The following is a 16,527-nucleotide window of genomic DNA, read 5'->3' on the forward strand; positions in this document are numbered from 1 at the left end:
CCCTTCCCTGCTCGTGCTCTGTCTCTTGATCTCTCAAAAATAAATAATAAACATTAAAAAAAAAAGAAACACTACAGCATAATACTAAGTCCCTGACACCCAGTTTCTCCCAATGATGACATCTTGCAAAACTATAGTACAGTATCACAACCAGGGTATTGACTTGGGTACAATTCACCAATCTTGTCCAGATTTCCCCAGTTTTACTCACACTAAATTATGTGTGTGTTTATTTTTATGCAATTTTATCACATGTATAAATTCATGTATCCATCACTTTAATACATTTTTAAAATAAAAGAGTAAAGAGAATACTTATCTGAATAAGTAACAGAAACTGATTTCTAAAATGACTAGTCAGATATGAAAAAGAACTAAATAGAACTCACAAAGATGAAGAGTATACTAATAAAAATTTAAAATTTATTGGCATGGTCTAAAAGCCAAGTTAGCAAAACCTGAAGAAAGGGACAATGGGACAATAAATCAAAAATAGTTGCTTAACATGCAACATAGAGAGGCAAAGATTGAAAAATTAAAAAAGATATTGAGAAAGAGAGTACAGACTGAAGTGGAGTAATATATATTCAATAGGAAATCCAGAAGGAGACAATGGAGAAATTATTAAAAGGATGTATTTGAAGAAATATAACTGATGAGTTCCCATAATTGGGAATTATTGACAATTATGGGATTGATGATGACATGAGTGCTTAAATTCAGAAATGACGATAAATCTCAAATGCAATAATAAAGAAAAATCTACATCAAACAAATAACAGTGAAACGTATCACAGTGCAAAATACTGAAGGCAAAGAAATGATCTCAAGAAGATATGATGTGTCTCTCTATATATAGAGAGAGGTCCCAGGGATATGTATACATACATATACACACAATGGAATATTACAAAGCCATCAAAAAGAATGAAATCTTACCATTTGCAATGATGTGGATGGAGCCATGGTGTATCATGCTAAGTGAAATAAGTCAGAGAAAGACAAACACCGTATCATTTCACTCATGCGGAATTTAAGAAACAAAACAGATGAACATAGGGGAAAGGAAGAAAAAAATAAAACAGAATAAAATAAAATAATAAAATAAGCAGGAAGAGAGATGCAAACCATAAGAGACTCTAACTATAGAGAACAAACTGAGGGTTGCTGGAGGGAGGCAGGGAATGGGCAAAATGGGTGATGTGTGATGGGTATTAAGGAGGGCACTTGTAATGAGCAGTAGGTGTTATATGTAAGTGATGAATCACTAAATTCTACTCCTAAAACCAACACTACACTACATGCTAACTACCCTGAATTTAAATTTAAAAAATTTTTTTCAGCGGGGGAGAGAACTTTCTAAGAGAAAAGGTAGAATAAATGTAAAGGAATGACAATTGAATAGGTAACTTTTCAGCAGCAGTGATGGAAACCAGGAGACTCTGGTATAATACCTTGGTAAGAGAAAACAAATAGTCAATCTAAAATTACATACTTAACAAAGTTATCTTTTAAGAAGTTTGGTAAAATAAAGATATTTTCATAGAAATAAACATTAAGAAAGCATATGACTTGAAAACATTTAATAGAGGAAACTCCAAAACCCATCTTTCAGGGATGAGCCACCTGATCTCAGAAGGAAGATCTAAAACTCAAGAGGGATGGTAGCTATTAAACCAGATATATATTAAAACAGATGTTTATCTATCTATTGATCAGTTGATCAATGGATTAATAGATATTTCTATGCACAACACATGGCTCCCAGCTACTTACTGTTCAAATCCTTTAGCCCATCTATGGGCTTCCCAATATAACTTCTCCAATTTTCTCTCTTTCTTACTCTTCCCTAGGAAATTTCCCTTCCTTTCAAGATGTTCTTTTCATAGTGGCCAAAATACATGTACATATGACTATCTGTACATTGGTTCATATATTTGCCGTTGCCTTACAAACTCTCTCTTCTGCATCTTACTAATCATGTTTTAAAGGATCCACCTCTTACATAACATCCTTCCTAAGGAAAAGTACAGTCATTTCTGTTTCCTTTCCCTCATCTTTTCAAGTATACATTCTCCCAAGCAATCATTATATAATTAAAATAAATAAATGTTAACTATATACTCACTATGAGCTATATACTTTGCTAGGCATGTAAGACTTATCCCTGACATACAATATAGAATGGTGGTTCATAACACAGACTCTGAAGTCAGAGTTCAATCCCTGTTCTGCCTCTGCATAATGAGAGTTATCTAAATTTCAGTTTTCTTTATATAAAATGGAGATAATAAAAAATATCTACTACTTGGAGCTATTGTGAGCACTGAATATGATAATTCATACGAAGTGCTTTATTCATTTGTAAGACAGATAGATGATTGATAGATAGACAGATGACAGACAGATATCACAGTATGCATATGTTACTATGAACTAAGTAGTTTACCTGCATTATTCTGGCATATTTAGTTTTGAATTCTAAATCATAGAATACTAGAAATAAAATTGGCATTAAACTTCTCTGGGAGTCACATTACTAGGAATACCCAGGTCTAAGATCTAAGGAAAAGGACTGTGCCAGAAATTACGACTACAGGCATTTCATCTCTGAGAAGTAGAGACAAAAAACTAGCTCACTCTACTCAGATTGTTGGCACCAGCTGGGAGAAGACAGCGACCTTAGAACCCTGTTATTCTGCTCTTTTGCCCACAAATTGCTTGAACTGAAGACTAACCAGGAACCTATGGCTTCTAACCTCCCATGTAAAGATGAGTTGGGCTAATCCACATTGACCGTTTCCAGCATTTGAACTAAGATACTGCAAAAGACGGAGGCCACTGGCCATGAGATATGAATCTGAAGAGTTAATGAGATAAAGCAGAAGCCACTGCAAGCTGAGTTTAGTTTTAAACTAAAGCTATAAGGGTCTGGGAATCCTTAATAATCTAGCAAATCGGTAACAAGATATGAATGTTGCAAATGCACTAAGATTTAGAGAACCCTGCAGCCTCTTCCTGAGTTCCTGAACTTGCCCCATCTCTGGGGACCTTCGAGCTCCATTTCCAGCCTATATGCAATTATATTAACAAATCTTTATTTTTATTATTATTATTATTATTAGTTTAGTTTACACGGGTGAGCCACTCTGTTCCTTAAAGTCCAACTAAAATGTTGGGCAAGAATCTTGGCTCATCTGTGACATCATTTCAAACAGGCATTATCTGATGGGAAGGCCCTGAACAGTGTCCCCCCCACCCCCCGTAACCATTTACAAAACTGTAAATAGAAGGCAACCACTGTATCCCTTGTGAGGAATCTATTCTTGATCTCCATCACTGCCTCCCAGCTAATAATGGTTCATCTTACTTCCTGGTTATTGTAGTTGACTCTTTCTCTGATCATCAAAATTTACTCCACGTTTCATACTTTCAGAGCCATCTGGGAGTTGTCCTAGTCAAGTAATGAGATAATGAATAAAATGGCTTACAGCCTTTCCCTCCTCAGCTAACATTTTCACACTTTCGTGGGTATCTTTAGTTATTTTTACTTACTTCTGAATATGGCAATTCTACTAAAGTAATGAGACCACTAAAAAGGATGATTCAACTGTGTATTCTGAATAACTTTCTTTTTTTAATACAGAGTAGCATACTCTACTGGGCCCGAACCCTTGCCTGACACAGTCATTTCTGCCATGTCACTGATTTTCGATTTCTATACATGCTAATTCATTTTTTAAAATATCAACTGGGTACTTTCTATGTCACAAGAAGTATGAACAAGGAGCCTAAAGTCTCATGCAAGAGAGACAACAAAAGATAATGACAATATAGTATGATCAGTATCTACCTGGACAGGGGTTGGCAAACTTTTTCCGTAAAGGGCCAAATAGTAAATATTTTTGATTTTCTGGGCCACATAGTCTATTGTAACTACACAACTCTGCCTCAGGAAAGCAGCCATGAATGATAGTAAGCAACCAGATGGGGCCGCATTCTGATAAAATTTCATTTACAAAAACAAGTGAGAGGCTACTTTTGCCCCCAAACCATAGTTTGCCAACCACCATTCTAACGTAAGAACATTCTTCTCTCCAACAATTAATTATTGAACACTTCTTCATCTAGTTCTTTTGCTATTCTACATGTTAGGGTAAAACAGTGACCCAAACATACAAAAACTGCTTCTCTAATGGAACTTAGAGAAATGGGGAAAATGGACATTAACCAAAATTATATATGTGTGTGTCTGTGTGTGTGTGTTTATTTACATATAGAAATATATATACATATATATTTATCACTAACATATATGTTTATCACTAACATATATACACATGTTAGTATGTATACATGTTATGATACATATCACTAACATATATATATGTATATACATATATACATATATGTGATAAATTCTATTAAAAAACAAATCAAATAGGAAGAAGTCATGAAGAAGCAAAAGAATGTGTGAAATTTTAGATGAGGTCAATAGGGAAGACTTTGCCTAGAAGGTAACTTTGAAAAAAGACTGGAAGGAAATGGGAAAACTAGCCACGTAGAGATCTAGAGAAAGAATGTTCTAGCAGGGTGAAGAGCCACTGAACAGCTCATGCGGTAGGAGTCTGCCTGTCAAGTCCAGGGACATGGAGAAAGCCAGCGTGGCAGGAATGCAGTAAATGGGGGGAGCCCAATAGGAGATGAAGCCACAGGAGTAACCGGTGCCAGATCAGATAGGGCGCTGTAAGTCCCAGTAGTACTACTGGCTTGGACTCCGAATGAGCTGGGAAGCTGCTGGAGAATTCTGGGCAGAGGAAATGTCTTGATCTGAGTTATACTAATAGGATTACTCTGGCTACTGTGTTAAAAAAACAAACTGGGGGCAGGGGCACCTGAGTGGCTCAGTTGGTTAAGCATCCGACTTTTGATTTTGGCTCAGGTCATGATCTCCTCGTTTGTGAGACTGAGCCCCATGTGGGGCTCTGCACTGACAGTGTGGAGCCTGCTTAGGATTTTCTCTCTCTCTCTCTCTCTGCCCCTCCCTCTCCTCAAAATAAATAAATATAAAAAAGAAAAGACTGCGGATGGAGAAGCATGAACAAAATGGGTGAGACCAGTTAAGAGGCTACTGTTATAATACAGGTGAGAGACAATGGGGTCCGAGCAGAGCGGTGGCCAGCGGGGGATGAGAAGTGATATAAACGACACAGCTTATTGCTATCTGAGGACAAAGGAATGGTCTCAAGAAGGAGGAAGTGATATTGTAACGGAGACTTGAAGGATAAGGAGGCATCATCCAAGTATGAAGCTAAGGAGCCCATCCATGTCTGCAGACAGAGCTCCCGAGGAGAAGTAAGAGACCCACTGGGGTTCAGGGAATTAATGAGTCAGAAGCTTCCTCCAGGGACTGAACCCCAATGAAACACGTCCTCAGGAAAACCTCTGACGCTATCTGCTCCACCCTCTCCCCAACCTACCTCCCTGGGTTAAGGGGGAAGACAGACCCACAAGATTTAACTTTCTTCCAGTTACTAAAGTAACATCCAGACAGGGTTCCCAGAGAAAAAGAAAAAGAAAAACCATTTGTTGTAAGTGTGAAGCTGTCATTCAGATTCCTAGGCTTAAATTCTAGGAAGGCATCCCTAAGTGAAATCATCTGAGACAGACTGGCATCCGACCAAAGTCCCAGGGCCAGCGCCCCAACTCCTAGGAAAATGCCCAAGTATCTTGAACAACTGAATGTGGCTGCAGACTAGGGTCTCTCCTAAAAACTTTCTGAGAGGAAATATTTTTAACCCAGACATACCACATGGCTCTCTCACAAGGCTGTCTATTTGGCTGAGAAATAACCACAAAAACGAGAAAAACAACTTCTCCCCCACTTACCTGGGGAGAAAAGTTCACTGAGCCAGGTGAACAGAAAACACGGTGGATTCCATTTACCCTAAAACAGGGTACCTGTGGGGACTATGGAGAAACTGGCCCGTCGGCAAACAAACAGGAGACATTCCTAGTTGCCAGCAGTCTTTTTAAGTTGACCTGTAAAGCCGTTTTCTTGCTTCTTCCCTCCTGCTCTCTTTGCCGGGCGTAGGAGGAGGAGGTGAGACTCGTCTCTTGACAGCTTACACGGCTTTTGCATTTTGAAGGGGAGGGATTGAAAGGTTTCCTTGTTTCATTTTAAAGTTTCTCCCCCATTTCTTTTCCCTCTGCCCTCTTCTACCCCTAATGTTCGTTTTCTGCGTGTGTGTGTGTGTGTCTGTGTGTGTGTGTGTGTCTCTGTGTTTGTATGTTTGGCTCCAGGGAACTTTGAATCCCAACTTCAAAAGAAACCTATAATGAAGCCTGGCTGATGTTTACCAGACCCGCCACGGCAGGGGCCCTGCCCAACCATTCCTTTGGCTCAACAGCCACAGAGGGTGGGTGAGTGAAGCACAGCTAATCTTGAGCATCTAAGTCTGTGCAGCAGCACCAATCCCGCCACCTGTTCCCTCTGATGGCACATGCATCTGCCCTCCTGTCCCCAGATACAAACTCCATGGTGTCGAAGGGCAGACGCCATGCTCAGCCACGCCTGGGGGGCATCGCCTGGCCCACCCTCTTGAGGATCCTGAGAGCGGGAAGCGTGCCACATCCTAGCATCGCCATGCGCAGCAGTTCTTCTGCTCAGACTCCCCCAAGTGCCAAAACTCAGGGAAGGAGAAGAGAGACAGTGAATCACCAACACACAGAGACCTGAGCTTCAGCAAACACACGCACAGCAGCCCGCTCTCTGCTTCAAAGCATGGTCGGACACTGGGTGATTGCTCCCTTAACACTATGCATAGCCATTCGTTTTACTTTGTTTTCTTTTATTTTCTTTTTCTCCCTGTGACAATGATATCATGAGATCTGACACACAGAATCCAGAATGGAGAGGCAAGCACACTCTTCCACACTTGACTGGATACTAAGCTCAATTCTGAAATGAAAAGGAGAGAAAGAGCAAGGGATAGAATGGGGTTTCAGCAGCAAAGAGCCTTTCATCTCTGAGATGTAATTTTCGAGAGAAAAATAACAGAAACAAGTCATGACTCAAAAGAAGCTGAAGCTTGCAAAGGTCAGGGAAGCTGAGTTTCCCTTAAGGCAGAAAGATTCTCTTGGTTTGGCTTCCGATACACCATAGGGAGGGGTCGATGACATTTGTGATTTTATTAGGTGGGCTCTCAACCCCCTTCTTTCCCTCAGCTCTTGTAGATGCTCTCCCAGGGTGGCTACTATGTACAAAGAGACATCTGGCCTGTGTAGCCTTCCTTACCCATTAGCCAAGTTCCTCTATCTTGATAATCTGTTCAACTGGCTGGGTAATGTATCTATAATTCATATCTCCTTCTGACTAGCCCAAGTCTGATAAATACCCTCCCTTTGATAGACCCATCTGGGTTACAGATGTGTTGATGCTGGATGCCTCAGGCTCTCTGCTCTTCTCAGAGCCTTTGGGAGAGGAACTTCTTTGGGCTAGATTTCTTGCTGAGGGTGGGGAAAGGGAGAACACTGAGTAGGATTTGAAAAATGAGGATGACTGTTCTTATGCCAATCATCGTCCAGGCATGTTAGTAATCTATCTGCAGGTGTGTCCTCCGCTATAGCATCTGTTGACATTGGATCCCTTCAAAGTCACAGTATAATGGGATTGTGAGCTCTGTGATTTAATTGTAATAACAGGACACTATATATGAATAATTTAGAGTCAACCACTAACTCAACCAAGTCACAGACTCCTATAGAAGTCCAAAGTCCTTTCAAACAACCCAAGCTATAGCACAGAAAAGCAGTCTGCATTCCATATTCTGCTGTTTAAATAAGTTTTATTTATTTATTTTGAGAGAGACAGAGATAGCATGTGTGCAGAAGGGGCAGAGAGAGAGGAAGAGAGAAAATCACAAGCAGGCTCCACGCTACCTGAGCAGAGCCCAATGTGAGGCTCAAACCCATGAAACTGAGAGATCGTGACCTGAGCTGAAACCAAGAGTCAGACACTTAACAGACTGAGTCACCCAGGCGCCTCTCCATATTCCTGTTTTAGTGCCTTGGCCTGCTTTTCCTTTTGATAAAATTAAATCCAGGGAGTTTTAATAAAATTACTAAATTTTCCACTAAGTTGTTAACACCTACTCTTTATATATAATTTATATTTGTCCCTCTGCTTAGCTGTGTCTGGCACATCATAGGACCTTGATTGTTTTTCAAAATATGGTTCTTGTCAATAAGAGTCATGAAAGACACTCAATATTTTTAATAATAAAAATTCAGCATACAGACTACAAGGCAGAAGACAGCGGGAGGAAAAGCCTATATATGAAATAAACATAAGGGAGTTGGGAAAGAAAAAAGTTCTCCTCTCCACTATGCAGATTTCTTCCTCCAAAAGAAGAAATTCAGAGCTAATTATCCTTTTTTTAGATCATGATAGAGACCCAAAAGTGTGGATCCTATTGTGAACAAGCAATAGACATTTGAGGAAATCTACCAGCATGAAAGACAGATAGACACTAAGGTGGGCAGGGAGGGGGGGAATAAAAGTTGACTACAGATGTATCAGATATAATGCATGGGGGAGAAAAGAATCACAATAAGTCTTACTTTTAGCCTCAAAACATTGCATCCTTAAAATAAAAATGGATTAAAATAGAAAGTCAAAGAATAAGAAGATCTAAAAATATGATTGCTAAAATGAAAAATTCCACAGAAGAGCTGGAAGATAAACTCAAAGAAATCTCAAAAAAACAACAACAAAATAACAGATACAACATATGAGAGAAAAAAGACAGAACAGGTTCAGATTCATCCTTAAGAGTTTCAAGGGGAAAAAAGAGGAAAGAGAAAACTGAATAAAGCATGATCAACATAATAATTTGCAAAACTTTGCCAGAGGTAAGGGCATGCATTCCCAAATCAAAAGGACCACTGAGTGCTCAACTAAAGAAAGATTGTTTAAAATACCATAAAATTCTCCAAGTAACAAGGCTAAGATTCTAAACAACTTTTAAAAGGAGACAAAAATTCCACATCTAAAAAGATACACCATTATGAAAAGAGAAGCTAGGGGCAGCTAATGAATTTTTTCAAAAACCTGAGAGATAAGGTTTCCCGACCCAAAATTTTACACCAAGGCAAACTATCGATTTTGTGTAAAGGCAAAATGAAAACATTTCAAGAAATGTTTCTCAGAACAATGAAATCTGGCCATGTGTAGCATCCATCCATGGATGGACCTTGAGGGTGTTATGCTGAGCGAAATAAGTCAGGCAGAGAAGGACAAATATCATATNAAATAAATGTTTCTCAGAAAAAGTTACCTAAAACATTCTTCCATAGAAAGTTACTTAAGGATTATCCAGGAAAAGAAGGTTGCAAATTAAATGTCTGGTAAGGTAATCATGCAGCTTGGGACATGGTGGCTCTGATCCAAAAAGTGATAAAGGGCAGTTCTGGGATGACAAATGTCCTGGAAACCCAAGTAACTGGTCAAAATTGGAAGAGAGAGAAAAATAGAATAACCTAGAAGGACAATCTCCAGAAAAATGTAAAAAACAAAAACAAACAAAAAAAAAACAAAAAAAAATTATAGATTAGCTGATAAATAAGAACTGAGAATATCAAAAACGATGGAAGGGGCACCTGGGTAGCTCAGCTGGTTAAGTGTCCAAATCTTGGTTTCCACTCAGGTCAGGATCTGACGGTTTGTGGGTTCAAGCCCTGCATTAGGTTCCATGCTGACGGTGCGGAGCCTGCTTGGGATTCTCTCTCTCTTTCTCTCTCTGCCCCTGACCTGCTCACTTGCTCACTCTCTCTCAAAATAAATAAACGTAAAAAAAATTTTTTTTAAATAATGGAAGGAAGAAAGGAAAATAAGGGAGACTCAACAGGTAGGGGGGGATGTGGGAGGAAGCCATACCAGAAAGGAAATATAATAATAGAATCATAGTTTGTTCTACAGAGAAAGAAAGAAAGAGAGAAAGAAAGGGAGAAAGAAAGGGAGAAAGCAAGAAAGGCAGAAAGAGAGAAGAGAAGAGCCATGAAGTTGTAAATATACATAATTGATTCAACTAAAAATAGTAAAAGAACTACATTGGAAATACAGAGAGGAGAAGAAGGAGCCAATATAAGAGTTAAAGTCTCCTCTTTATCATAAGAGAAAGCTCATGCATAAGGTTTAAAGTCAACGAATCGAGTAATATAAATACAGTATTTGGAGACACGGAGGTAAGTACCAAAAGAGACACGTAAAGTAATCAAACATGGGTGCAGGGTTAGAGAGGAAAGGATGGGAAAAATCAGGCTGGGGGCTGTCATTCTTCCTTATGTCTTTCAATCCAATTTGATATTTGTAAAGCAGAAGCATTTATTACTTTGATTTAAATACTTTTAACTATCAAAAAGGCAGAAATCATTCCCTTTACTCCACAAAGTGAATGTTGTGTGTCGGGGTAAGGAGCTTTGAAACACGTGTGGGTCTAGAGCTAGAACAAGATCAGTTGCCATGGCAACTCTGCAGCAGTAAAGGGAGAACGTTTATAAACACCTACTGTAGGGGAGTGGCTGTGTTTAGAGACATAAAGGGCCACTCGAAGAAGAATGATGCCTGCGTACCTGAAACAACAGCTCTCAGTCATGCCAGTGGGTTGCTGTCACCAGTGAGGAGGAAAATGAGAACCAGCCCGATCTCCCCGACTCTCCAGAGAGTTGGAAACCACCGTCATGAGTGAGGTTTAGCTTCTTTTAATGTTATCAAAATCTAAAAACCAAACCCAAATAGAAACTTTCTTATGTGAGTATTTCTGGGAATGGGATCAATTCCCCTTATTATTACTATATAAACAAAGGCTTTCCATCTGTCAGGTCTAATAGTGACAATAATGACTAATGTTAGATTAGGAGAGTTTTTTTTACATTGAAAACTTCACTCACCAAGCACTTCTCTATCCCTGATTTCATCTGACTCACAAAATAGCCTGAGCATATAGGTAATGCAAAGGATCACTGCAATCACCCTCTTTTTTACAGACAAGACATAGGAGTTTCAGAAAGTGACCTGCACAGTTTATACAGCTAGTTAAGCGGAGCAAGGGCTCTAGTGTTCAACTGTGTCCCGATTCCGCATTTCCAATCTTTGCTATCACATGCCTGAACTGCAAGCTGACCTACTAATCAGTATTAACTGACTGCCCACACACAGGGCTACCAGGAGTTTACTCTGCAAGTTGTGGCCAACAAACACAAAGGCAGCCATTCAGGTACTGGGTGGGACTGAGACCCACTCTTCCCTCCTCCCACCAACACTACGCCCTAGTTCAGATGTGAGCCTTTTTATAATTTGCACAAAGGTACCCGTTATGTAATGAGGAAGTCCTGCCCACATACACAAATTAACAAGTTCACCACCGCACCTCCCTCCTTTCTCACCTCCCTCTAACAAGCCCCATCTCCGGCATTGACCATCAAATGGAAATCCTCATGTTGGCTTCTGTCTCACAACAGAAGACACATCAAATCCACTAATTCAGTAAAATAAACATGAGAGAGACACCTATATGTTAGGGCCATTCTAGGCACTAGGCCTGTAGTGGTTAACAAGGGCCCTAATCTCACAGAGCTGATATTTCAAGCAAAAGAAAGACAAACCAATGTAGGAGAAAAACATTAGAAGGGATGAGTGTTACATTCAGAATTAAAATTAGCTAGCATAATAGTGATTGAGCGGCTTGCTTAAATGAGGGTAAATCAGGAAAGTTCCTCTCCAGGAGGTGCCATTTAAGTTGATACTAAGAGGATAAGAGAAAACCCACCAAAGGAAGGCCAAGGGAAAGAGGGTCCCAAGAAAAGGAAACCGCCATTGCAAAGCCCTAGGGCGAGAACACACTGGATCCATTCAGCAGGAATGGTAGAGAGTCTGGGTGGCTGTGCACTGAGGATGGTGAGTGTGGCTGGGGGAGGAAGTTATGTGAGGAGGCAGGGGTCAGCTTGTAGCGGAGCCTGTGTACTTGGATTCTATTCCAAGTACAGGGGGAGAAAGAAATTAAGAAGGCGAGTAACGGGTTCCAATCCACCTTTTACAAAGGCTCTTTCTGGATGTTGTGTGGGGAATGGAATCTAATGGGGAAAAGAGGAAGGCTGTGGTCGCCTTAAGGAGACCTGGGGTTGGTTGTGGGATATCTCATGTTCCTGAAGCTGCCGAACTGTTCAAGCTGCACCAGAGACTACACTAGCACGTGAGACCTCCTCACAGATCTGTGTCACTCTGTTGGGAGCCTAAGACCACAGGAAGAATGGTCATGGAGAACAGAGAACTGGTCTCTGCCAATGTCTGCCTCATTTGCTCTCTGAAGACCCCCTGGCGTCCTCAGGTGGACCAAGTTGTTCAGCTTTCCTGTGCCTCAAGCACCTGGTGCCTATGTCTTTAGGCATACTCTACACCATGCACACGTCGTCCACTCCACAGAAAACGAGTTCTGGGAGGGCCGTCCCTCGTCCTCACCATCCCTGTGTCCCTAATTACCAGACACCCAGTACTCCACAAAAGTGCAATAATCAACATCTGATGGGATGTCTGATGCAAGAAATGCAACCTGCAAGCAGGACGCCCCAAGCCCCAGCCCCTTACCTCCTGGGTGAGTCAGGGTCGAAGCAGGTCTTGCGCACATCAGCCACCTCGGGGTCGCAGCAGTCCCCGTCGTCAAAGTCGTTCAGCATGTTGTTGCACTCCACGTGGCAGAGCCCATCCCTACGGTTCCAGGAGTAGCACCGGCCATGCAGCCGGCAGTCGCCCCCGTCATAGCCCGTCAGCGGGTGCTCACACTCAGGGTCACAGTGGTCATTGCCGATCTTGCTGGGCTCACAGTTCACGAGCACGACCCGGTGGCGCAGGGTGGAGTTGTGGACCTGGTGGACGCTCAGCTGCCAACTGATGTTGTAGCGGCTGAAGGCATGGTTGAGCGCCTTGTGCTGCCGGCTGATTTGCTCCTCACTCACGGTGGGGTTCAGGCCCTCATCGTCACAGATGTTGACCACTCGGTAGCGGATCACCTTCTCCCCCTGGAGGGGCCGGTGCCCATTGTAGTGGGAGATCAGCTCCACATTGTCACAAGCCGTCCGTCCACAGAGAGGGGGCTTCAGGGGTGAGAGAATCTCAGGCTCAGGCTCGAAGCCCTGCAGAACCTCACGCCATGGGAATTCCCCATCTCTAAAGGGGGCCCACTGTTCTTCCAAGGGCTCAAAACTGGCTGTCAGAATCAGGGTGGCCAATTCCTCCTCTCCAGCTGGGTGCTGAGGACTGTGCTGGAGATAGCTTTGTGGGAGGGCGGTCGACCAGAAGACCAGGGTGCCGAGGTGTCCACGAAAATAGTGGCCATCCTCTGAGCTGTCCCCCCCCAGAAGCAAAGAGCGACAGGATGCCATGAAAGGGCTGTTGAGGGGACCAGACTGCTCTGGGCTACTGGCCACCCGAGTGCCATCCACATACAGGGCCATACGCTGTCCATCATAAGTGGCTGCCACATGTGTCCATGTGCCTGGTTGGTAGCGACTGTGGCCAGTCACAATGGTGGCTTTTTTCACACGGTCGGTGCGAAGGGAGAAGAAGAAGCGAGCGTCCCGCCTTCCCATGTCCTTCCCTGAGCGGATCCCTAGGGCCCAGCCCTTGTCACTGACAGTGTGGGAGCAGTTATCAAACACACCTGGGAAAGAAGGAAGAATCGAGGGGAGAAATACCAGATACAAAGGGGATGGAGAAAGGGAGAAGAAAACCCATATAAATAGTAAGAATGTAGGTTTTTAGTGGGAAAAAAAAAATCAGTGACACAGATTCCCCACCTGAGATGCCTGTCCAGTACCCCATAGCAGGCCATTCTGGCAACTTCTATCCCCAAAAGGAATCTGATTTGAGATTCGATCATATTTAACTCATCTGGTATTTTCCAGTCATCAGAATAGAAGCGAAAAAGATGGTATCTAATGCAAGTGACAAATGTGCTCTAGAATTTGTCACAAATGTTCCTCTTGCTGACTGAGTCCACATCTTCCCCCACTTCCTCAGAAGCCACAGGGTGGGGGCAGTCACAGTTTCTAAGAAAGATGGTCATCTCCCACTCCTTCAGAAGATCCTTTTTTCTCATTTGAATATTGAAATGATGGTTCTCATGGGGGGCAGTAAGGAGTAGGTGAATCGGGAAGTCCCTCAAAGAGCACTGTAACTGACATCATTCCTGGCCCACTCTTCCCTCTAGTGCATGGACGCCCATCCACAGTGAACAGCTGTTCCCCAGATTCTGCACTGCCCCACAGTCCCAGACTGAAAAAATAGTCAACATGGTTATAAGAGTGATTGTTCTATAACCGGTGATGCCTACCACGGTATAGAAGTGAAACTTTACCAGATAAACGAAGCTTAATTCCACGCCACCTGCTACCTTACCGTAGCCTTACTTACTGAGTAAACAAAGAGGGGGCTACTTTTGGACAGTTAGATCATTAATATGTTGGAAGCCGGAAAAAGAAGTCAAATCGAACACAACCACAGATAAAAGAGGAATCTCGAAGGCAATTTGGACGTCTTGAATGCTCCCAGAAACCCATCTGCAGTTACGAACCCACCATCCCTTCCCAGCACCTCTTGTACTATGAGTATGTAGGTAGAGTCTCAGGAGCAGATTTTACTTGTAAGTTACACAGAGGCACCATATTCACATAAGAAATGCTTCATAAACACTTCTGTAAGTAAAGAATAAACAATGGAGAAGTCCGCTAGCCTTTGGATCACATATCTGAGGCCAACAGCAAAAGGTGTTCTCCCCCAACCTGGTTTATAAGAACTGTATTTCTTCCTCTGAGCTCCTACACAATCCACCCAAACAGTAGTGTTCTATGGACAGTCAGGACTTAAAAGCCATGAGGCCTCCTCTTCTGATTTCAGCCAAGTGTTTTAAAAGAAGTCACTATGTTTTTATAAATGCTAGAAAACTTTTACTTCTGTGTCTAGCATAAAGCACTAACTTGTGATTAAAAAAAAGAGAGAGAGAGAGAGACAGGGGCACCTGGGTGGCTCAGTCAGTTAAGCATCCAACTTCGGCTCAGGTCATAATCTCACAGTTCATGGGTTTAAGCCCCACATCAGGCTCTGTGCTAACAGCTCAGAGTCTGGAGCCTGCTTCGGATTCTGTGTCTCCCTCTCTCTCTGTCCCTCCCCTACTCGCTCTCTCTCTCTCTCTCAAAAATAAACATAAAAAAATTTTTTAATAAAAATAAACAAGACATTCTTTCTAATGAAAGCAACTCTAACAGTTAGACTCTGAAGTACTGGTGAGAGGTATATGCAATGGTGATGTTCCAGTTTTGTTTGTTGAGGGGGGTGTTGTTTTTACACTGAGGTCTGTCTGGTAAGGGAGCATAACAGACTTATGCTTTAACGGATTCTTATACTGGACAGACTTTCCAAAGGGCAGACAAATCTAGTAAGATCAATAGTAAGTCCCCTCCTTCAGAGCTTCAGTTTGGTTAACTTATTTTCATGAGCCCATGTAGCCTTAATTATGTCCATCTGCTGACCTATGAACAAATGTACTAAAATATTTAATATCAGGACCATGGAGTTACTAATCTCTTAACTAGTAAATATCTGCTGGCTTTTAAAAGGGAGAATTGGAAAGGCTATTTCATATTTGTTGTGCATAAATAGATGTTTCTACAGATCTTTCTTGACTTATGACGGGGTTACTTCTTTGTCAACCCATCCTAGGTTGAAAATGCATTTAATATACCTACCCTAATGAATATCACAGCTTAACTTAGCCTACCCCCTACATCTCAGAACACTTACCTACATTAGCCTACCGTTCAGCAAAATCATCTAACACAAAGACTGTTTTATAATAAAGTGTTGAATACCTCATGTAACTTACTGAATACTGCACTGAAAGTGAAACACAAAATGGTTATATGGACACAGAATGGCTGGGAGAGTATCAATTGCTTACCCTTGTGATCATGGGACTTACTGGAGCCACACCACTGCCGCCCAGCATCACGAGAGAGTATTGGATCATCTACTGCTAGCCCGAGAAAAGATCCAAGTTCAGAATTCAAAAAGCACAGTTTCTACTGAATGTGTGTCACTTTCACAACGTCATGAAGTCAAAGAATTATAAGTTAAGTGCTGCCTGGGTGGCTCAGTTGGTTAAGCCTCCGACTTAATCTCAGCTCAGGTCATGATCTCACAGTTGATGACTTAAAGCCCCATGTCAGGCTCTGTGCTAACAGCATGGAGCCTGCCTGGGATTCTGTCTCTCCCTCTCTCTGACCCCTCCCCTTCTCTCTCTCTCACTTTCTCTCTCCCAATAAATAAATTTTTAAAAAATCATAAATTGAACCAATATAAATCAAGGTCTGTCTATATGTGAGTTGAGGTATAAATTATTAGGTTTCATATGTATATTACCAGATAATTTATATTTGGCATCAAGTTGCAATTTTGAACACTTTTACTTACTGTTC

The 16,527-nt window shown here is 41.8% G+C and overlaps 1 protein-coding gene across 2 annotated transcripts in view; it reads right to left on the bottom strand.

The window, feature by feature from the left end:
* PAPPA2 (pappalysin 2) overlaps positions 1–16,527 on the bottom strand; it is a 268,752-nt gene that overhangs the window by 220,874 nt on the left and 31,351 nt on the right. For both annotated transcript variants that reach the window (XM_077763320.1, XM_077763319.1), the window contains exon 2: positions 12,644–13,715. In XM_077763320.1, coding sequence (XP_077619446.1) covers positions 12,644–13,715 — 1,072 coding nt within the window. The remainder of the gene's footprint in view (positions 1–12,643; positions 13,716–16,527) is intronic.

This window comes from Crocuta crocuta, unplaced genomic scaffold (assembly GCF_008692635.1).
Source record: "Crocuta crocuta isolate KB4526 unplaced genomic scaffold, BGI_CrCroc_1.0 scaffold3, whole genome shotgun sequence".
Taxonomy (NCBI): domain Eukaryota; kingdom Metazoa; phylum Chordata; class Mammalia; order Carnivora; family Hyaenidae; genus Crocuta; species Crocuta crocuta.